General features: G+C 41.3%; 2 protein-coding genes and 1 long non-coding RNA gene across 8 annotated transcripts; 1 reads left to right on the top strand and 2 right to left on the bottom strand.

The window, feature by feature from the left end:
- Positions 1-1,222: 1,222 nt before the first annotated feature.
- On the bottom strand, positions 1,223-2,037 carry LOC126369458 (uncharacterized). The gene is made up of 2 exons (XR_007566706.1): positions 1,848-2,037; positions 1,223-1,534 (listed from the first exon to the last, which is right to left on the bottom strand). It is a non-coding gene; the product is annotated as an uncharacterized LOC126369458 (long non-coding RNA).
- An 11,549-nt stretch (positions 2,038-13,586) lies between these two features.
- LOC126369396 (poly [ADP-ribose] polymerase tankyrase-2) lies at positions 13,587-17,913 on the top strand. Of its 5 annotated transcripts, none has more exons than XM_050013792.1 (10): positions 13,587-13,913; positions 14,315-14,374; positions 15,196-15,266; positions 15,434-15,577; positions 15,649-16,072; positions 16,145-16,201; positions 16,336-16,424; positions 16,499-16,613; positions 17,122-17,432; positions 17,507-17,913. In XM_050013792.1, the coding sequence occupies exons 3-10, from the start codon at positions 15,204-15,206 to the stop codon at positions 17,702-17,704; spliced, it is 1,401 nt and encodes a 466-aa protein (XP_049869749.1). In that variant the 5' UTR covers positions 13,587-13,913; positions 14,315-14,374; positions 15,196-15,203; the 3' UTR covers positions 17,705-17,913. The 5 variants fall into 5 exon arrangements, with proteins under 5 accessions (XP_049869749.1, XP_049869746.1, XP_049869747.1 ...); XM_050013789.1 differs by having other exon boundaries at positions 15,431-15,577; XM_050013790.1 differs by lacking the exon at positions 14,315-14,374 and having other exon boundaries at positions 13,587-13,810; positions 15,431-15,577.
- On the bottom strand, positions 17,906-22,145 carry LOC126369420 (NKAP family protein CG6066). Of its 2 annotated transcripts, none has more exons than XM_050013830.1 (4): positions 21,245-22,145; positions 18,937-19,087; positions 18,510-18,733; positions 17,906-18,411 (listed from the first exon to the last, which is right to left on the bottom strand). In XM_050013830.1, exons 1-4 carry the CDS (start codon positions 21,444-21,446, stop codon positions 17,957-17,959), a joined length of 1,032 nt encoding a protein of 343 aa, XP_049869787.1. In that variant the 5' UTR covers positions 21,447-22,145; the 3' UTR covers positions 17,906-17,956. The 2 variants fall into 2 exon arrangements, with proteins under 2 accessions (XP_049869787.1, XP_049869786.1); XM_050013829.1 differs by having other exon boundaries at positions 18,510-18,736; positions 21,245-22,136.
- Between the last annotated feature and the right edge of the window lie 1,113 nt (positions 22,146-23,258).

The raw sequence follows: 23,258 nt of genomic DNA, 5'->3' as shown, positions 1-23,258 counted from the left end.
AACATGGAATACGACGTATTCACTCACCTGCGGCGGCGGCGCGTGGCTCGCGGCACCATCAGTTGTTATTGCCCGTTTTACTGCCGCGCCGCGTGCCGGCGAGACTTAACGATATTACTCTATGACATATGGCGTGGCCCTTATGCTGCACCATAAAGAAACGAATTTCATGAATGTGTTTTTCGCTCGTAAAACATTTAGATATGCTGACTTGTGCCTTTCTTATCCTTTAACCCTTTTCTTAAACTTAGATTTGATTTAGATACCTGATGGAGATAAATATTTTTTGTTAGCTTTTTGAAAGCGGAGGATATTATGATAGACGTAGTTCTCAGGCACGTAGCAAGTAGGTAAAGACCGCGGTGTCGGAGGCGCCTCTCAAGATCTATATTTATGTTGGCCCTCGGCGGCGGCGGCGCGCCTCGACGCGAGGATATTACAGTTGCGAGCAGCGGTGGAACAAATGAGGGTAATTACCGCAGCGGCCGGCGGCGGGCGCACACCAGCCCGCAGCCGCCGCCGCCGCACCGGCCGCGCGCTCTGTAGGTGAGTCTAAACGATAGAGGTAACAGAAGGCAATGCGACTCAAGTACTACCTAATTTACGTGTGGTGTATACTGACAATCCTCAGCCACTTAAGAAAATATGATGATATCTAGTTAAAATACAAATAGTACCTTCGCTACTATATATAGCAAGTCAAATTCCAACTAGGCGTCTTGAACGGCGGGAGTAGTACTAAAGTATTGTACGAGCGGAGGAGGTTGAACGTCACACCCGCCCGCCGCGCCGCCTGACGCACTGAGCCTGCAAACACTAAGATCATGACTCTAGACGTGCCTCCTATATAAAGAGTTTAGTCTAATATACTATATTCTCGCCCTCACAAATATATAGGGGAAGGGGGCCTAAAGCGGGCACCGTAAGATAAAATAAGAGCAAAATGGTAACAAAATGATACTTTTAAGCAACTGTTATTGCTAACAGATGGTAAATTTGTTGTAGTTTGATAGTTTATATTAAAAATTTTTGTATGCTTTGAAAATACTAAAACAGGAAACCAAATGTGTAACCCTTACAAATGCCCGCTTTGCCCGAGGGGTGGCCTAAAGTGGGCACGGGCTTATGGGCAAAACGGGCACCCAGTGGGTAAAGTGAGCATACATCATTTTTTTATTATATCATGAAGCACTAAGGAATAACTTTATAAAAACACAAAAGGGGGATTCATATGTGCACTTTATTAAGTGAAAAAGAAATTCTTCTTTCGATAAACCATAAAACACACTGTCCATTTCAAATACGTAATTTAACAATTCAAGCTCTTGTTCTGAGCTGAAGACTGGTAAACCTTCCTAACTTTTTCTTGGTAGAACCTGTTTTCAGGTGTCGCTGTAAAGTAGCTCGCGGGATACCATACTTTGTAGCTGTAGTTTTTATAGCCTTTTTCATTTCTACCACCTCCGGTATTGCTTTCTTCATTGTGCTTTCAGTCTAAGAACATTGCTGTTTTGCGTTTATATTTATTCACCATCTAAAAAGACGCAAAACACATGCTTTTAAAACACAACAACAAAAAAATAGATAAGTAAGTAATTTAATATTTTTTAGGTTACTTTTCATTCAATATTAATATGACTACAGGCGGGCATAGCGGGCATGCTCGCTTTGCCCTGCTCGCTTTGCCTTTAGCATCAATCTCGTATTCTAATAAAGTATAACCTAAAATTTATCATAATATGTTCATGCAAATATGGTTAAGCCAGAGTGAGATAGACACAAAATACTATGCACATCTTAATAATAACGTTCCTCACTAATTATTAAACAAAACACAATTTACATACCTTCGTTTATTTGCATAAAAATGACGAAAATCGTTTTTGGCGCGAACAACCTGTGTTATTCACGTCACTGTGAAATCACGACTGCCGCGCACTGGCGCGGGGAGGGGGGTAACGCCACTGGGACGCGGGCCGCGGTAAGTTTCTATAGGTAAGTTTTACGATCGGTGCTCGCTTTAGGCTGGGTGCTCGCTTTAGGCCCCCTTCCCAGGGTGTTAGTGACATCGTAACGACAACTTGATGGATGATTCTCAGTCGATATCAAGGGGAATTTTTGGTCGCAAAAGTTGGAACGGAAATTTTTATGACTTTTCCGACAGGAAATTCCACTTGATATCGACTCAGAATCATGGTCTGAATCATCCCTTCAGTATTCGTTACAGTGTCACTAACACCCATACCCATTTTACTTGTATGGCTACTGTATGTACTGGTACGGGATGTAAGTGACATCGTAACGAATACTGAGAGGGATGATTCAGCTGATTATTCTGAGTTAATATCAAGTGGAATTTTCCATCGCAAAAGTATAGAATTGAAAATAAATTAAAATTTGGCCGCAATAATGTCAAGAAAGAATCACTAGCTGTCCATTGCCGGCCCTGTGGCTTAATTTAGGAAATATTAATTTAGGCAAAAACCTATTTTTTTACTTATCTTGATTGTCTCATCTGCCCGACGTCTCGGACGTCAGCAATAAAAAGCGGCCAAGTGCTCGCATGGGACTCGCCCATGGAGGGTTCCGCAAGTAAAATAATATAAAAGTTCTTGTAGTTCGTTGTAACTTTGATCGATGTTTTAATATTGTGTATTTTATTCATCTCCCCAAACAAACCGTATCAGCTGATCGCGCATTTAGTATGGGAGTCCAACATTTTTTTTGATATTTCGGCCCATGTTCCTTGGAAAAAGTTGTCCAGTTTTATGGCCAGAGCCACGTCCTTCCTTCGTGATTGAATGAAAGCTAAATTATGGTTTACGATTTATGACGTATTAAAAAAAAACAACAACAATAAATCTCGTTCAAACCAAGTTCTCATCAGCCATTCAGATTTTTTTGTGTTTGTTATTCAACATCGTTTAAAAATAAAACGACGTCAAACGTACACAACGATGGCGTAAATCGGACATAACTCCAGGAGACACGGAACTAGCAGAGAATATCCCGAGCACGGCGGAGGGTGGCGAGCGGCGCGTGACGCCGGGATTACCACGTCACCGGACGCTGCGACACGTGGTGTGTCGGCTTCACACGCCAGCGTCGCCCTAGCTGTATAGTAACACGCTAGTCGCATATCGCGCGTGTTGCGATAAATGAGCCAATCTAGTCCCAAATATAGCATCGTGCGCGATATGCGAGCGACCCCCGTAGCGGGGTGGTAGGTAACCCGTCCGAGCAGCACTCATCGCGTACCACACGAGGGTCGCTTCTGCAGGAATTAATTAGTTTCTCACAACTCATATCGCTCTTTCAGGACGAAAGTCATTAAATTCCTGAAGCGACCCTTTTTACATACCTCCATCCACGGCACGTGTTGATGCGGCGTACGTCGCATACCGCACCCGCCCGCGGTTAATGTACACCCCCGACCGGCAGGCGGACTGTATTACCTATGTTGAGGTCAGTATCACCCCCGTCGGGCCATGAATTGTTGCGATTTAAGTATCAGGTTATAAGTAACTGAAACATGAATAGCTGGCAGTAGTCAATTATTATTGTTATTATTTTTTCTTCTATCTGGTGGGTTGTGTGATCAATGACCAACCTCAGCAACGTTATTATGTCAATGTTATTATAACCTCTCATATGCCGAGATACCAGACACAATAGATTTTACATTGTGTCTGGTCGAGATCCGCATTCCGGCGTTCGAAAGATTAAGCCGCCATAGACATGATTCTATTACGTATTATACCTACTCGTAAGTAGCTATTCGTGTGTTAGTCGGTGGAAGCATGTAGTAGTACAATAAAGCGGACTGCACCGGCGGCGGCGGCGCGGGCGGAACATTCCGCGCGCGCTTTAGACAAATAGCTGCCCGCCCCGCAGCGCACCACGCCGCGGCCATCGCCCGTCGAGCGTCTCTGTTGCCAGCACGTTGTTGATACATTGCGCTCCCGACACTGGATGTCACCGCGCGTATGTGGCTGGCCGGTGATGGAGAGCGGCCCAGCGATGCAGCCGCGCGCTGTGCTGACGAGGCGTCGCGCCGGCGGCGGCGGTGCTAGGAGCCGACACTCGGCCTGAACGCCGCCGCGGCCACCGCCGCCCTCGTCGCGGGTGGTCCGACTACATTCTTTACTTTACTACAAGTTACAACTTTAATACTAAATTCTAATAATAGACATTAGATGCTTAGGCAAAAAACATTTTACTTATATTAAACTTATCGACCAAAAGTGGAGAACTTTGATCCATCAGAACAAAGAATTATACCCCTATAGGTAAAAAAATCCTACAAAAAGACCAGCTTTTATTAAAAAATAAGAAGCCAAGTTTTCTTTTGTAATAAAACAAAACAATCCCGGAGTGTTCGCGGTATATTCAGTTTTCCTACTTCCCTCGTCCGGGCGCGGAGGCGCTTGTTTCTGTGAAACAAAGCGAAGCCCTTTATGCGTAAAACAACATTTAAATATAAGTAAAGTGAAGCGAGTGAACAAAGCGGCGCTGCGGCGGCGGCGGCCCGGCTCATTAACGTGGTTTAGTGCACCGCGCACACATGAACTAGATGCAGCCGCCGCCAGTATGCACTCCAACTAAGAATTGCCCCGTACCTACCTATATACCTTAACTTTTAAAGGAACAGAGTTGGTGAGCGGTGCCTTGTTCACACAACTATTTCATATTACATAATTTGTAGGATACATTACAATATTAAAATTAGACACTGGAAATTTATAGGTACACTTGCTTATTTAGATTACACTGTTTCAGTTCCAAATGCAAATTAACCCACACAGGAGTGCGGAACAAAACAGTTTATCTAGTCGGAGCATGCGTGATGCGGCGTCACTACAAGCAAGCTATGCAATACTTCGTCATTACAGGCAAGCTATATGCAATGCGCTTAGTTTAGTTTAGTTTATTTTGCCTACTTCCACAGTCTAATGTCGTACGGCATCTTGCTGTGGGGTCATGCTGCAGATGTCAACAGCATTTTTGTTCTGCAAAAGCGAGCCATTCGGGCGATTTACAAATTGGGACCCAAGATGTCACTTATAAATAAATTTAAAGAAATTAGTATTTTAACTTTGGCATCACAATATATCTTTGAAAACTTAATATTATGTAAAAAAACATATACTTAGGATTATTTGCAAAAAATAGCGATCGGCACATTGTTAATACCCGAAATAAAAATAAACTTGCTTTACAAATCAGTCGATTAGGTACATAAGATTACTAAATCTTTTAAGGGGCAATGTATACGTTTTTACAATAAGATCCCATTGACATTCAGAATTTGCCTTTCAACTGTTTTAAGACTGTAGTTAAACAAAAACTTTACAAAAAAGGTTATTATAAAGTTAGTGATTATTTAGAAGATATGAATGCATGGGATTAACTGTCTGAGAACTGATATAGGCAGCTAAATTACTCAATTGTATACCAATATTTTATGTTTATTTTTATTTTTTTAAAGAACGTCTAGGGCCCTGTGCCGAGGTTTTTCTTGCAGCTTCTTTTCCCCGGCTATACAGGTTGTGAGAAGCTGCAGTAGTTTTAGGCGGATGAGACGTTCGTTATGTAAAAATTGACGATTCAAAGTGTAACTATGTTACCAACTGAATAAAAAGATATTTTTGAATTTTGAATCTTACACGAAGGCGAAACCACGACTGTTGCGAGCCGTACCCGGAGCGGGATTTTGTATGAAGTCGAAAGAAAGCGAACTTTGGGTGCCTAATGGACATACAATAAACAATACCAATCATGTAAATGTGAGTATGAAGGTTGCTATGATTTTTCCAGTTTTATTTTCTCATGAACAACGTATCGTCCATCAAGTGACTATCGCGGACAGAGGCAGTACAAACATTATTATGTAACATCAATCTCGGTTGGATTCGACCGGATTACCCGGAATAACCGGATAAGTCAAGCAGCCCGCGGCGGCCGGAGCAGTGGCTGCGTACTCACACACCATATATTGTGCAGAGCGTACCTCCCTCCTCGTATCTACTCTTCGGGGGCACTATCCTCTGTTAATAATTTCCGGTCAAAGGTAAAATAACACTTTCTGTAATGTCAGTTATATACACCTATATGTATAAACTTATATTCAGGACTAGCTTTTGCCCGCGACTTCGTCCGCGTGGCGTGTTATATAAGAGAGAGATCTTTGTTTGTGTGGGAGTGCATACTTATGCAGTTTAGATTTTTTCCCAATAACTCCCATTTTTCAAAATACAGACAAAAATAAGCTTTATATTTACTAAGGTATGCATGCATGCTAGATTGAATCAATTGATTGAATTGATTTTTTTTTAATTGATTGTTCATTGAGTTTTAATTTTAATACACACTTCCTCTCTTCCCTTCAACGTTGCTGTGCCCTACAGGGTCCATGTTTTAGTTCCTATGCCTATGTAACACCCCATTGTACTACATGGAATGCAATAAATAATTTAATTGAATTGAATTGAAAACATCTATCTTACGCGGTTTCGATTTTTTCATACAAATGTTTTTTTCCCGCTAACTCCCGTTTCCGTGAGAATTTTGCAATATCCTGTTGCAACTAAGCTTTAAGTTAACTAAGGTACCTGCATGCCAAATTTCAAGCGTCTAACTTAAGCGGTTTAGATTTTTCATACAAAAGGATTTTCCCGCAAATTTCCGTTCCCGTGGGAATTCCGGGAATTCCTTTCTTAGTGCACCTCTACGGTACCTAAGCTATGTCCCTTCCAATTTCAAGTGCCTACATCTAGCCGTTTAGGCTGTGCGTTGATATGTCAGTCAGTGAGTCAGTCAGTTTCTCCTTTTATTTAGATTTGAGTTTTTCATACAAATGTTTTTTTCCCGCTAACTACCGTTCCCGTGGGAATTTTGTAATATCCTGTTGCAACTAAGCTTTAAGTTTACTAAAGTACCTGCATGCCAAATTTCAATCGTCTAACTTGAGTGGTTTAGATTTTTCATACAAAAGGATTTTCCCGCTAATTCCCGTTCCCGTGGGAATTTTGGGAATTCCTTTCTTAGTGCACCTCTACGGTATCTAAGGTACCTGCGAGCCAAATTTCAAACATCTAACTTGAATGGTTAGATTTTTCATACAAAAGGATTTTCCCGTTAATTCCCGTTCCCGTAGGAATTTCGGGAATTCCTTTCTTAGTGCACCTCCACGGTACCTAAGGTACCTGCATGACAAATTTCGAACGTCTAACTTGAGTGGTTTAGATTTTTCATACAAAAGGATTTTCCCGCTAATTCCCGTTCCCGTGGGAATTTCGGGAATTCCTTTCTTAGTGTACCTCTACGGTATCCAAGGTACCTGCATGCCAAATTTCAAACGTCTAACTTGAGTGGTTTAGATTTTTCATACAAAAGGATTTTCCCGCTAATTCCCGTTCCCGTAGGAATTTCGGGAATTCCTTTCTTAGTGCACCTCTACGGTATCTAAGGTACCTGCATGACAAATTTCAAACGTCTAACTTGAGTGGTTTAGATTTTTCATACAAAAGGATTTCCCTTCACTACTCTGCTCCTATTGATTGTAGCGTGATGAAAAGTATACTATAACCTGTCCAGGAGTGTGAAAAATAATTGTATCAAGTTTCATTAAAATCCGTCCAGTAGTTTTTGTTTCTATAAGGAACATACAGACAGACAGACAGACAAAAATTTTACTGATTGCATTTTTGGCACGACCACTTATCACCCCCTGATAGTTATTTTGAAAAAATATTTAATGTACAGAATTACCCTCTCTACAGATTTATTATAAGTATAGATGTTAGGAACATCGTAACGTATACTGAGAGGGTTGATTGAGACCATGATTCTGACTTGAGTTATTGGAATGTTAAGTGGAATTTTCCGTCGCAAAAGTATGGAACTGAAAATAATTTAAAAAATCACTTTAAAAGTAATTAAAACACACACTCAATTAAAATTAATTAAAAAAGTAAGTAGGTAAGTTTAAGTAGTAATTATTATAAGTGCAACATTTTGTCTCGTTTTTCTATGACGTCACAGGTAGCTTTTTCATACAAATTTGACGTGTTTTGACGTTTAGTAAAAGTAACTGATTTGACTAGTTGGAAACTATTAATATATAGAAAATATTACATTCATGTTAGTGGAAACACCAACATACATGTTATTACTCGAGTTAATAGTTAGTTTTAGTTTCTAACAAGTATTCTGTATTTATTCATGTTTCTTATGATTTTTTTTCAAATTAAGTAGTTTAATGTATTAGGTTTAGAGTTTAGAGCCCGGTTTTTTTATTTCAATGTCTTTTCCCTAACCGGCTGCAGCACAAAATCAGCGTCATAGTCTAGCTACAGCTAGGCGGTAACATTTGCTGAGCTGAAGCCGTTTCGGCATTAAGTATAATAATTATTAAGTAATTTAATTACCTACCTTTAGAGGTAAGTAATGTTATTTATGTTAGGATGAATAAATATTTTTCTTTCTTTGTTTCTATCATGGTATAAATATTTTTATACCGGATTCAAGAAATACAATAGATATTCTTTAGGGGTACGTATCATAATGCATACATTTAAAATCTATAAGTTTAGGTACAATGTATAAGTTCAAAATATATAAAATCAAAAAGTGTAACAGTCAGAAGAAATAATCATCAAAATACTTAAACTAAAATGTTCACCGCCGCCTCTCGGCCCTTCGGGCCTAGATGGTCACAAGTAACCTAACCCATTCGGCTATATGGCCACGATACAGCCTTCGTAACCTATATCTACAGTGTCGGGGTGCCGCGAATTTCCGTGCTCGCTTCGCTCGCACCCGTGACGCGGAGCTCCGTGGAGGAAATAAAAATATATTATTTAATTTTAAATTATTTATTATGCATAAAGCCAATATGCCTAAAACCACTATGATACACAAGAATAGGGCAAACATCATTAGGCTTAACAAGCATTATGCTAAGTAAAACAATATGACAAGTAATCATTATGCCAAAAGATGATTATAAATATTTTGATTTTCAGTATTTTTATCAGTACTTATTTTAACTGTATATATTCCAACACTTATAAAACGTAGCCCTAGGAACCATAATAAACCTTTAAAGTCGTTATAAACCTGTAGATAAGTGGCCAGTGGTTTAGGTATAGGTAGGTACCTAACGTAGATAAGTTATCGAGATGTCGGGGAGGAATCCTCATTGCTCGTCTTCTAATAGATCGAGGGGCTGCTGCTGAAATACAAAGTTTATCTCGACTTCTCGGGTTATTCCCTGTGGGCACGGATATTACTTATAAGATTATAGGAAAACTACGACGAAATCTTTATAATCGGCGAAAAATAAGTATTTTTAGGAATAACGCCGCTTTTGTCCATTTATTTATTTTTTGCTGTTTAGCAATAAGGCCGCCTATTGTGCTTATGTTTTATTCGTATGTTTATGTCCTTTATCGTTGATTATTGATTGATTGATTATCGTTTAAGTAATAGGATAGGTATCTAGTTGACTGTTTATATTTTCTTTTCATCAATCTTTTCACGTAGACAATGAATGTGTTATCGATTAATTTGAAATCCGTTTTCCAATATCTCTAGCGGCGGAAATATTAATAAGTAGGTAGTTACTACATTAGTCTAACTGACAGCAAGCTCGCCGGTGTCTGTCAGACAAATACGTACGTACTGCACCGTGCCAATAATAGTACGTACGGTCACGAGCATTAATATGTATACACTTTGGTACCATGTCACATTAACTTTGACAAATTGAACTGTAAGTCTCACTAAATGTCAAATATGTTAGTGCGACAGAGTCCTAAAGTGGGTACATTATATTGCTCATGACTGTAGCGGTGCATGGTTCACTTCGGTTTCATGACGAACTTTCCAGGCTACTTTCCCTAAAAAAATATAGATGGCACTGTTCAAATGTAACGTGATAATCACCTATTTTCTCACTGCTCGGGGCACATAATTATTCAAATATATAATGTAATGGCTGAGATGTATAAAAATATCAGATACGTATAGAATTATGTCGCTACCTTGTTGCTTCACTTTATTTTGATCAGAATAATAATAGGTGGAAGATGTGTTGAGCCTGGGTAATAACTAGGGTCATAATTTATACCCGATAAAATTGCTTGTCTATTTTCCACGTATTTAATCAAAAGGTTAAACGAACGGAAACCTATACAGCTTTGGTTTTAAACCGGCCTTACATCTACAAACCCGAATACTTGCTTCATCAATTTGTTCAAGCAACGGTATTACTTTTAATCATAATCAAAATTTGTAAATCTCGAAAGCAAGTAGTTTTATATTATGGAGAAACAAATTTTGCTTTACATTAGATAACCTACCTATGTGAAATAATATATCGGCGAAGCCAGGGCGGATAGCTAGTAAGGGATAATATACTTCCCTTGTTTAGGAAACTATGAAGACGACCCATAACAAAACGGCGCGGTCACGCAGATGTTCGGAAAAGCTTGAAACGTAAGAAAGTAATTAATGCCTACGTAAGGTAGCGCCCTCCATTCTAGCCGGTAACATTTCGTGAGAGCTATATTACGCCTAGGAAGCCATTTGCGGCAGGCGCTGTGCGAGGATGCAGGCTGTGAGGCTGCTAGCCATCCCCGACCACCTACGTGACTGCATGCGTGGTACCTGCACAATTAGCACAAATAGGTATCAACGGGTAAGTAAAACATTGTAGCAGTGTCAATCGTAATTATCATGCATGCTTGATTTACAGATAAAGTCATCATCCCCCTAGCATTATCCCGTTTCTCACAGGGTCCGCTTACCTAAGAAGAAGATTTGACAGAGTGCGAAGGGAAAAGCAGCCCAATACACATACCTCATAAAATGCATTTCTCAGGAATGTGGGTTTCCTCACGATGTTTTCCTTCACCGCACACAGAAATGTACAGATAAAGAGAGATTTACACATAAAGTGAAAAAATAAATACCTAAATCTCCGACTGCAAATAACAAAAATATTATGTAAGTATTTTTTCTTATTATTTGTAAAATATTTTATGTGAAACAAAACGTAATGTCCAAAAATAGTAATGTAATGATGTAATCATAATGTATGTATGTCGTGTCCAAATGTTGTTTTTGGCAATCTTTGAGACAGGATAGGTAGAGTTGAAGTCGGTGCCAGCCTCACCCGTAAGCACAGACCAAGTAGGGATGCTACGCATTCCGTAAGGCTACTTTTCCACCAGAGCTGTGTGAGGCAGCTAAGCGGTGTGCGAGGAAAAAATCCACCTATAGAATGACTTCATTTTCCTAGCCTCGCTCAGCTCAGCTCTGGTGGAAAAGGGTTTAGTAAAGCGAGGTCATTCTACAACAAGCGAGAAATGTGTGCGAAAGATATGTTGCGAGGTGTGCGACGATTTCACAGCTCCGCAACGCAAGCTCGCACCGCACAACGAGACATTTACCTCGCAGAGCTCTGGTGGAAACCCCTACACATTTCCACAGCACAGCTGCACGTCCTCGTATGACACATTTTACTCGCACAGCTCTAGTGGAAAAGCCGCCTTAGGGACAGAAACAAAGTACATCGATTACGCGATGATACCAGGTGAAAATTTACCTCATTTCTTAAAATTCGTTTGTTTCAAACCAAGTCAATATTGTGGTCCCAATTTTTAGTTGGATTAGGTATGTATGCCAATGAGGGACTTTCCAATCGGCGTCCAATAATATAACTATATATAGGTTTGCCAGGCCGTAGGATGTCTCCCTGATGCGGAGCAGTTATCAAAAATGACAGTCCGATCACACCCCTGTACATCATTTTTACCCCCGAAACATTTTCTGGAAAAACAAAATTTCGTATGGCGGCCATCTTGTTTTTCCGCCATTTTCATTTTTTTTTCACCCGCGATGAAATTTGACAAAGATTCAAATAGGTGTCGTAAAAGAAAAATTGGTTCACGTGCGATAGTTTTGCCAGGCCGTAGGGTGTCTCTCTGATGCGGAGCAGTTTTTGATGACCAGAAAGTATTTCCGTACTCTACATGACGTTTTGAGCAAGCGCCCCATACATTATTGTTATCCGAAGGGGCTTCTTCTAAAATAAACAAAAATTTTGTATGGCGGCCATCTTGTTTTTCCGCCATTTTGTTTTTTTCACCGGCGATTGGATTTGATCAAGATGTAAATACGTTTCGTGAAAGAAAAATTGCTCCAGGTTGTATAGTTTTGCCAGGCCATAGGGTGTCTCCCTGATGCTGACCAGTTTCCGAAGATCTGGAAGTTTTCCCGGGGCCTAGAGACCGATCCGAGCACTTTGACCTTACAAACGCACTAGTCGCCCCTACGATTTTTGAAAAATCCCCTCGATTTCTCTGGTCTTCCATCATCAGACCCTGACTTCCTTGACATGAGACCACCTTGGGTATATTTCCTTTCGAACAAAAAAAGAATTATCAAAATCGGTTCATATACGACGAAGTTATGCCTGAACTATCATTAAAAATATTTACATTGTATTTAGTAATAATAATTGATAAATAAGTTATATATTAATTTGTAATTCTAATTAATTTTCATAATTAAATTCTTAATTATTCTTCATTCGTGTTGGTTTTATAATAATTATGTAATATAATTATAATCTTAGAGTAAAATTATTATTACTAAATACAATGTTAATAAAATATATAACATTATCTTATAATATTTTATTAACCTTCTATTTAGTAATAATAATTTTACTCTAAGATATATTATAATGTCTTCTTAAAGACACAATGAAATATGAAATATTCTTGTGAAATAAAAACTACGTTGAGTTTCTCTGAAATAGAGAGTTTTTATTAACACACTTGTTTTATAAGTAATTACATTATTCTATACTAAATAACTAAATCTCACCTGAAATAGAGAAACAACATTCGAAGCAAATAATTTCACATTTTTACATAACCTCTTCTAGAAAATAAAATTATATTTTTGACATTTTATAAGACAAAGATTATTAATATCATAGAGAACGTAATGAGTCCATGGATCTCATATACATTATACGGTCGAATTGAGAACCTCCTCCTTTTTTTGAAGTCGGTAAAAAACACAAATGATATAACGTTCCGTTTCATGCAGTAATCTACTAAGTTCAGCGCCCTCTATCCAGCAGCTAGGATAGGTTATGACGTTGTGACTTATTTATTTTTAAACAGCGGTATTGGCAACTTGGAGAAAAATGAGGGACTTTCCTAGCTACATTCCTTAAATAAACTATAGATGGCGCTGTTTAGCGTTGCCTTCGTCTTCTAATTTCATTGATAACAGACGTAGGCATCTTTTATCATAGACATCCTATCTCTATGTCTTTTATCCTTGTTTTTAGATATAAATGATGACCCTTGTTATTACACCCAGGCACAACACATCTCCCACCCATTGTTATTCTGATCAAAATAAAGAGAAGCAATATAAGTAGCACCATAATTATCTAGTCAGGTTTATCAAATACAAAAATATTGCACCATACCATACTTCGTATTTCGGTCACCAAAATCTGTATTTTTTGAACTTGCCTTAGAACATTGCCAGCAGTAAATTACCACCCATGCATGCATGTTAACCAACATTCACACTTTAAAATAACCTCTGTTATGTTATAAAGCTGTACTTTATTTACTTTTTTGGAAAAGTGAGAGTGATTCAGTGAAGATTTATCGGTGTAAATAAATAGACAAAAAAATACGAAATACGGCATTGGATACACAGCTGCGTTTAAAAGTATGACACTTCAAGATTTGACGTTACCTTTTCGCGCTCCAGTGTAAGCTTTTGTTGACAATTTGATACAGTTTATGTTTTAAATAACAATGGAGTAGAAAATCAAAACGACATAACATTCTCCCTTACGATCTTATAAAATAGAGGTAAGATATAAAATAATTCAGTTACGTTACGAAGAATCACTCTTTATTTGTTTACAATTTGTTTTGTTACTTCCGTTTCAACACAGGAAAAGGAAATGCGCATAATGGCGCACATGGACCGAATTTCGTTTCCATATCCTTCCTTTTATCTTTGCCGCTGTTATCATAGCGGGAAAACATGGAATCAACTTAATCTACTACTGAACATAGGGATTAATGTCTAATGTTTTTCAAAATTACGATTTATTTTCTCTTATTGTGCATAACTGGAAAGAAGTTAATTCTGCTTCATAAGTCCAGTCCAGAGTCCAGTAAACATTGTAATAAATAGATAATTTCCAGATCCATCATCCTTATTTTAGTACTTACATTTTTTTTTTTCTCTTTGGCGTCATGCGTAGTACTTACATTAAAAGATAGTCTTCAGCCTGCAGTTTATCATGACAACAACAGCCCAATAGGTTGGTACTTGTAGTCTTGCCACTACTTATTTGTGCAATAATAATAACTCACTAACACCCTGGTGTTATTTCTTTACCAATGTGAGTTGTTGGTTTTCCAATAAGTATTTTTTTATTTTATTTTATTGTTACTTGCATACTTTACAGCTAACATAATTTATCATTACATAGCTTAAATTCTTGTTGTTGGCCAATTAAAAAGTATGAAAAATCAAATTTTACATTATAATAAGAGCGAATACATAAGACTTATAACTTAATTAAAAACAGCTGATAAAATGTGATGAAATGGAATAAAAAAAAATAAAAAGAAAAGAAAAAAACATTACAGGAATGCACATATTGCACAAAGAGACCGGAGTGTGAGATTGTTAGGGTGTGTATGTGTGTGAAGTAGGTGAAGAAAGGTGTAGTGTATGTATGTATAATGTATGTCTGCATGTTATTACAAATTTTAAAGAAAATAAATTATAAATTAATAAGTTGGTAAGTACACTACTTTTAATTACTTCTTTGTTTATTACTACTGCTAGATTTAAGTTTGTAATGTTACTAAAAAATATGGATGTATTTTTATATGTCCGAAATAAACTTTTTATTATTATTAATTATGTAACGTGAAACTGTAGCAGTAGATATAGTCGTGTTTATTTACATCTCTAAATAATATTTGTAGTATTCAATAATTAATGTATATGTAACTTACAGATAGTTTAGACTAGGATAGGTTTAAGTTAGCTGGCGAGGAGTGGGTGTATTTAATACTATGCGCGTCTGCCCACCCTTTCGGGGATACAACGTGATGTTATTTTAAATTACAGATAGCAACATGAAGACGGACCTCTGTGCAGAAGATATGGTGGTAAGACTGTCTACTCCACAGGCAATAACGGTCAGTACTTCCATATGTATCTAATCTACATATTAACTTAAACTTCATTTGATGTTGTTTATTGATTACCAGTTATTCGAACCAAATATTTAGGAGCTTACTATTTATCTTACACATATGTTAGGGAAAAGTGAATAATGTTGCCCTTTTCCTGCACACGTTAGCAGGCGGAGGCGGGCGCGGCGGGCGCGGGCCGCGGCAGCTCGGCGGCGCTGGAGTGCGGGCGGCGCCTGCTGCTGGCTGCGCGCGCCGGGGACACGCCCACCGTGCGCCAGCTCATGGCGCAGGGCGCGCCCTTCACCGCCGACTGGGTACGTAGCGCCGGCGGCTGGCCGCGCGGCCGGGGACGGGCACGTAGGGCTCAAGGCGTGTGTGTGTGCAGCTGGGCACGTCGCCGCTGCACCTGGCGGCGGCCAACGACCACGTGGACACGGTGGCGGTGCTGCTGCGGGCCGGCGTGTCCCGCGACGCGCGCACCAAGGTGGAGCGCACGCCGCTGCACCTGGCGGCCACGGCGGGCCACGCGCGCGTGGTGGCGGCGCTGCTGGAGGGCGGCGCGGCCGTGGACGCGCGCGACATGCTGCGCATGACGCCGCTGCACTGGGCCGTGGAGCGCGGCCACGCGGCCGTGGCGCGGGCGCTGCTGCGCCACGGCGCCGACCCCACGGCCGAGTCCAAGTTCCGCAAGACGCCGCTGGCGCTGGCCGCGGCCGCCGCCGCCGCGGGCCGCCCCGACATGCTGCGCCTGCTCGAGGACTGCCTCAAGGAGCGCGAGGCGCAACGCTCCGTCGACGCCATCGTCGCCGGTGCGTATACCCGCTTACGTCGATTCTTGGAGCCGTAGTCGACTTGGAACTTGATTATATATATTTTTTCAGAACGACCAGCCGAAGAGTCGCCTACGTCGATCGAGGCCGACGTCGAGAGAGGGCAGAGTGAGTTTTAAAGTCGAATCAATTCATTTTCGAGAACACACAAAACTGTAAAAAGGAAGGAAGGAAGGAGTCGAACGTTTTGCCGATACATTGTCGGCCGAACGCGTCGACTCGACGATGCGATCTGTTTACAGGGATCGAAGATCGGCGACCGCCGGTCAAGCCCAAGGCGACTCCGCCACAACGTGAGAGGATCGCGACTAAGATCGACCCAAAAGCGGAGGTTGGTAACCGTCCGATAACGTGGTTGCGCACCCGCGGAAGGACGACGGAGGCTAAACGTGTGGGTGGTTGCAGGCGGCGGGCGGCGCGGCGGCGCTGCTGCGGCGGCACGGCATCACGCTGCTGCCCACGGACGACGGCAGCACCGTGCTCAGCGCGCTGCAGAGCGGCCGCACCGTCGTGCTGTCGGGTGCGTGCGGCCCGTGGCGCGGGCTCGGGGGCGCGGTCGCTACTTGGGACCCAACACTCACTTACAAACAAATTAGTATTTGGACTTTGGCATATATGTCAAAAAACATATGACTGTTTGCAAAAAATAGCGATCGGCACATTGTTCATACCCGGAATAAAAATAAAGTTGCTTTACAAGTCAGTCGAACACATAAGATCACTAAATCTTTCAAGGAGCAATGGAAACGATTTTCCAATAAGATTGACATTCAGAATTTGCAAAAAAGTTATTATAAGGTTAGTGAATATTTAGAAAATATGAATGCATGGGATAACTGTCTGAGAACTGATATTAGGCAGCTTTAGTTTTTTTTTTTAAGTAACGTCTAGGGCCCTGTGCCGAAGTTTTTCTTGCAGCTTCTTTTCCCCGGCTATACAGGTTGTGAGAAGCTGCAGTAGTTTTAGGCGGATGAGACGTCCGTTATGTAAAAATTGTCGAAGTGATAAAGATATCGAAGTTGTTGCAGACGCGGGCAAGCTGATGCTGAAGGAGAGCGTGGGCGCGGTGGGCGCGGCGGGCGCGCGCGAGGCCGGCGCCGGCGGCGTGGTGCTGACGGCCACGCCCGTGGCGGCGCCGCCGCCCGGCGTCAAGGTGTTCACGCTGTCCAGCTCGGCCAAGCTGCTGCCGCGGGACCGGCCGGCGCCGCCCGTGAAGCTGGTGCAGCTGGCGGGCGCGGCGCCGGCCGCCGACGCGGCGCGCCCGTCCGTGCGCATCATCATGAACAAGCAGAACTTCCGCAAGCTCATCGCCACGGCCACGCGCGCCAGCGCCGCCGAGGTACGCCCTGGCCGATTTCGACTCTACGACGGGACGAACCATAGTTTGTTATTAATGAGTTGGTTCGGTGGCAGGGCGCGGCGGAGGAGGCGTGGTCGTCGGAGTCGTCGTCGGAGGACGAGAGCGTGGTGATGGTGCCAGAGCAGTTCGTGCGCTCGGGGTCGGCGCAGTACCTGCGCTCGCAGCTGCTGTGTGCGCACGCGGCGCTGCAGCAGCTGGCCGCACGCCTGCGCAGGGCCCGCGCCCGCCTGCGCCAGCGCCCGCCGCCCTAGGGGCGCGGCTCTCCCTTGTCTCGCTGGCGTCTTCGCGTGCAGGAACGAACGATAAACGTGCAAAATTACTCGGAACATGGATATTTTTTACATTTTTACGTCATATTGGGATGACGTGTTAGCTCTGGGAGCCATGGCTGGCTGGAGCGGATCGCGAGTGAGTGCCTTATGGACCCAGAATCGTATAAATAAAAAATGTGATAAATCGTCATAGCGTTTTATTTGGACGACAGACCGCATAGCGGGTAGCGGCTAGGAGTCGCGGCGCTGCGCCCGCGCCTGCAGCACGTCGCGGAACTGCGCCAGGATGGCGTTCTCGCGCTTCTGGCGCTCCTCCTTGCTGAAGGCGGCGAGCGCGCGCTTCTCGTCGGCCGAGTAGATCTGGTTCTCCTTGCGGATGCGCACGGCCTCCATGCGGCGGTGGCGGCTGCCGCTCATGACGTAGCCGACGGACTCGTAGGACGCGATCTCGTCGGAGGTGAGGCCGATCTCGCCGCGCCGCGGGATGCGCTTGCCCTCGGCCACGTAGGCGGCCATGGCGGCGCCCTCGCCGGGCAGCAGCGCCCGCCCGAAGTCCTTGTGGCCCAGCACGGGCCCGGCCCGCGGCACGGGGCCCACCACCTCGCCGCCCTCCTCCTCCGCGCGCTCCGATCTCTCCGCCTTCTTCTCTTTACTGCCCGACTTCTTTATTTCCACCTCATGTTCTTCTGTTAACAGACATTACTTAATAAGAATAGATTCGAAATAAAAAAATCAATAATTTAAACTTTTCAAGTTTTGAGAAAGTAATTAATTCTTTACTTACTTCCTTTTTCGACCCAAATTTCGTCTTCGCTAGAACCGGAGCTGTCACTAGAACTGCGCGACTTCTTTTTCGCTTTCTTCCGTTCCTGTTTCATCTTTTTCAATTTCTTCTTAAGTTTTTTTAGTTTATGTTTTGTTTCCTTACTCTTGTCCTTCGATTTCTTCTTTTTCTTTTCTTTAGTCTTGTTCGAGGCATCCGTCTGTGAAGAAGGTTCGTCATCGGAACTGCTAGAATAGGAAGAAATATTTATTATGTGTCGATTTTACTTTTGTTTATATTTTTAACTTTGTATCAACAGTGGCTGCAAGTTGTCTTGGATTACTTGTGGTTCTGCCCACCCCTTTAGGAATTACGAGCGTGAGTTTATGTATGATGTATATGTGTCGCTTTAGATCAGTCGTCGTTATAAATGTGAGTGATATCATACTCGGGCCTGAGCGGTGACTTCCCCCAGACAGCTGCAACCCCGAGCTCCCCGATGCGCTCGCGCTCTATACGGCGCGCGTCCAGGAACTCCTCCTCCTGCGGTTTGTAGCGCCCGCTGCCGCCGCCGCCAAGACCGCCACTGCCACCCAGACCTGACATCAGATATAATAATAACAACACTATAAATGAAGCTCTATCTAACTTGCCACTAAGGGCTTCCAATAATAAAATATAAGAGCATGGAAATGAATATCAGAGAAAACAATCAAATGAGCGAGGAAGTGCAATAAAGAAATATTCGGAGGTTAGAAAAGGTAATAATACCCATGGTGGTTAAGCGTTGGGCTCAAGATGAGCTTCGAGCCAGAGTATCACAAAAATCACTTTGTGATCCCTAGTTTGGTTAGGACATTACAGGCTGTTCCCCTGATAGTCTGAAAGTAAGATGATCCGTGGTTCAGAAGGCATGTTAAACCATTGGTCCCAATTACTACTTACTGATGTAAGCAAGAATGTAGTTGTTACGTGAGTAAAGTCAAGCTACTCAATAATAACCCTGACAATATGGTGGATGAGGTAGGTAATCCACCTCACAAGCCATATGATAAGCAGACGGAAGAAATGATGAAAAACAAATCTTATGCCATTTTTTTTTAAACTCGGGTCTATGCAGGGCTTATTTCATGCACTCTATCACTGTAACCTGTAAGATCTACTGCGATTGCCGCCTTGTGCTACAGTTCACCTCTAAACTAAGCCCTACCCTATCTATACAGGGTGTTAGTGACATTGTATTGAATACTGAGGGGATGGTTCAGACGATACATACTGAAGTATGCAAGCGTTCCCCAGATAATAGGTATTTTCAAAACGTCAAGCCAGCGGGATCAAAGAACTGCCTTTATAACTTTGGAACCGTTGAAGTACTAATTTCGGTATTTTGCAGGGGGTGAGTACTATTTCGGTACTAATTTTTGGCGTTTAAATCAAAGCGAAAGAGCTTGTCGTTAACTCTCGCCAAATTTCGCTCACCATCAAGCTAGCAAGTGCAATAAAACATGGCTATAAATTTAGAACCGTGATGGTACTAATTTTTTTACAACAGGTACTATTTTTTTCAATAAGAGTACAAATTTTTGGTATGGTCAAATTATTTTTTCATGCCCATTTTTTTTTGAGCTTTTTTGTGCTTTTTTAAATTATTTTAAATTCTATACCCTCGTAAGCCCTGGGGTCCTCTGAGAAGGACCAAATAATTGTAGTCATAAAGGCCGAAGGTTTTGAAATAGTTTGTTCTAATAATCAACGAAGGTACTTTTAAAAGTACCAAAACTTTGCCTGTCAATTTAATTCAAACCTTTGCGCCGATTGAGAAAAAAAGTATTTTGTCTATGAACTAGTTCATTCAATTTCGTGAATAGGTGGCTTTAATAAAAAAGAAATATGTCGTAATTTGTCATTTTATTGGTAAAGATGGCGCGCACACGGCGACGAGGTAAAAAAAAAATCGAATTTCGTAGTTTTCATACACATTATTTTCAGAAATCGCAGGTAAGATAATAATCAACAACATGACATAGTTATTTTATCAATTTTGTATCGATATCGTTAGCAATATGAAAGCAAACTTTTTTAGTCCTTTGCAAGGGACTTTAGGTGTCATGTCCGGATATTTTTCAAAAAGTTTTTTAAATTGTTATATGTGATTAAATCATACCGATATAGACTGACTTGCTTACGTGATCTTATGATTAAAAAAAAACTACCGTCTTTATTTTATTTCCTTTTTCCTTCTAATGATGATCTAAACTGACACCATGAATTATTTTTTTTCCTAATAATATTAAACCTAATGTACTTCCAGAGGGACTAATCACAAACTGCATCATAAAAACTAAAACTTGTTACTTATTTTATATTTAAATATGTAAGTATATACACATATTTATGACGTACAAATAGGTATGTATGTTAATTAAAAAATACATAACCTTTATAATAATATTTTTCAAATTTTACTAAAAGTAGTGACTCAAACCGGGAGTCCTTCTGGAAGAAATTTTCAAAAATGTGTTCTATTCATCCTTACATAGGTCTCGGCGTTACGAGGTTAATTTTACGATGGAGAATCCACTTGATATTAACTCAGAATAACCACCTGAATCATCCCTCTCAGTATTTGTTACATTGTCACTTACACCCTATACAAGTCATACAAGTAGATAGTGACATTGTAACAAATATGATCGTAACAAGTGGATTTTTCTGTCCATTGAATATATTTAGGAAAAATGTGATAATAATCTTACCACTGCCGAGTCCACCTCCACCCAGGTCTCGCGAGCAAGTGGCGCGCTCACGATCATGGCTGCGTGGCCGGGGAGGCACGCGTTCGCGGCGACTGCGGCCGCCGGAACCCGACCTGCTACGGCGCCGCTGCCGGGACGGGCTGCGACGACGAGACCGCGAGCGGCTGCGGCGGCTACTACGGTGCGACCGATCACCCGTCATTGCAGAGATTACTCTACCGACCCTACACTTAAAATCACGTTTTTCACTTACTCCACGCACCGTTATGCCAACTAATGTAACTGTGTGTCAGTGAAGGATAACCATCCTTATTTCCATTGCTTATTAGAAACGAGCAACGTAGAACCAAACACGCTAGATAACCAGAAGAATAACGACTAATGTTTGCATAAATATCACCGATTAATTGTCAAAAACGGTATGTAATACAAATTAACCTGAATATCCAAAATAAACGCACAAATGATGCACATTTCAACCGATACTGTTATTTTATTTATAACCATCAAGCTCAACTAAATTTGCCTTTTCATTGATTCCTTTGATTTGACCATGGGATTTGACTATTTTGTTGATTTGATTTGGATTTTTTTTTTTTTTTTTGGTTTGGTTTTCCCCGAAGGGTAAGGCAAAGGGAACTATGCCCATACAGCCATGTCTGACGTATTTTTTTTTCTTGATGATTAATGAAATGATGAAAGGTGATGATGATGAAACCTAAGCCCCCACCCTCGGAGTAGACTCCTACTCCGAACCCCAAACGAATTAACTCAAAAGTCCGCATAAACTTTTGAGTTATGAAGCGGCTTCCTGACACGAAGCGAAAATAGGCAGATACACTTTGTTTATTGAATACTCCAATATAATAACACTCGCGAATGTCTTCCGACTAACTTAATGCGATCATTAACCACAAAACACCACTTCGTATTAATTATTTAGATTATTCAATGAAGAAAGCAACTGTCCCGTTCCCGCCTCCCGCCAAAAAAAACGATTTGATTTGGAATCATTTTTGACTTAACTGTCAGTGTCATGTCAATTTTTTTTTTTTTTAGTTTTCCCCGAAGGGTAAGGCAAAGGGAACTATGCCCATACAGCCATGTCTGACGTATTTTTTTTCTTGATGATTAATGAAAGGTGATGATGATGAAACCTAAGCCCCCACCCTCGGAGTAGACTGCTACTCCGAACCCCAAACGAATTAACTCAAAAGTCCGCATAAACTTTTGAGTTATGAAGCGGCTTCCCGGCACGAATCGAAAATAGGCAGATACACTTTGTTCATTGAATACTCCAATATAATAACACTCGTGAATGTCTTCCGACTAACTTAATGCGATCATTAACCACAAAACACCACTTCGTATTAATTATTTAGATTACCTACTCAACGAAGAAAGCAACTGTCCCGTTCCCGTTTCCCGCCGAAAAGCCTGCAATATTTTATGTTTTGGTTTTCTTGTGGTTTTCCCCGAAGGGCAAGACGGAGGGTACTATGCCTATACAGCCAAGTCTTATGTATTTTTATTCTTGATGATTAATGTAAAATAGAGTAATGACGATGAATGATGAAACCTAAGCACTCACTTTCGGAGCAGACTCCTACTCTGAACCCCAAACGAATTAACTCAAAAGTCCTCTTAAATAAACTTTCGAGTTATGAAGCGGCCTCTTGGCACGAAGCGAAAATAGATAGGTACACTTTATTTTTTTGCAGCGTAAATTGTAAATAGTGCTTATTATATACTTTTTCTACTCCTCTACTTTAATCTGGCATTTAAATAACCAAAAAGTCTAATATAAGTACATACATAATTAAACTCTTTGAAAAAGTGTATGCTCTATGGCCTATAAAAGCATTGTTTACAAAGTGTAACTGTACTATAATGTCGCCAAAAAAGCATTGTTGTTGTTTTTTTTTTTTTTTTTGACCTGGAAACTGGCACCTTTACTTTGTTTGGTGCCATAGATATACTATAAAAAAAAAGTATACATTTGCCGCCATTTTCC

The sequence above is a fragment of the Pectinophora gossypiella genome, chromosome 9, assembly GCF_024362695.1.
Source record: "Pectinophora gossypiella chromosome 9, ilPecGoss1.1, whole genome shotgun sequence".
NCBI classification, from domain to species: domain Eukaryota; kingdom Metazoa; phylum Arthropoda; class Insecta; order Lepidoptera; family Gelechiidae; genus Pectinophora; species Pectinophora gossypiella.
This window is presented reverse-complemented; position numbering and strand designations above follow the sequence as displayed.

Bases quoted from the DNA above. Each gene is read 5' to 3' on its own strand.
- LOC126369396 (XM_050013790.1), top strand. From the start codon at position 15,204: ATGAAGACGGACCTCTGTGCAGAAGATATGGTGGTAAGACTGTCTACT. The intron at 15,578-15,648 runs GTACGTAGCGCC...GTGTGTGTGCAG, and splicing joins CGCCCTTCACCGCCGACTGG to CTGGGCACGTCGCCGCTGCA. The intron at 16,202-16,335 runs GTGAGTTTTAAA...ATCTGTTTACAG, and splicing joins CGACGTCGAGAGAGGGCAGA to GGATCGAAGATCGGCGACCG.
- LOC126369420 (XM_050013829.1), bottom strand. From the start codon at position 21,446: ATGACGGGTGATCGGTCGCACCGTAGTAGCCGCCGCAGCCGCTCGCGG. The intron at 19,088-21,244 runs GTAAGATTATTA...ATCTGATGTCAG, and splicing joins TGGAGGTGGACTCGGCAGTG to GTCTGGGTGGCAGTGGCGGT. The intron at 18,737-18,936 runs GTATGATATCAC...TTCCTATTCTAG, and splicing joins AAGTCACCGCTCAGGCCCGA to CAGTTCCGATGACGAACCTT.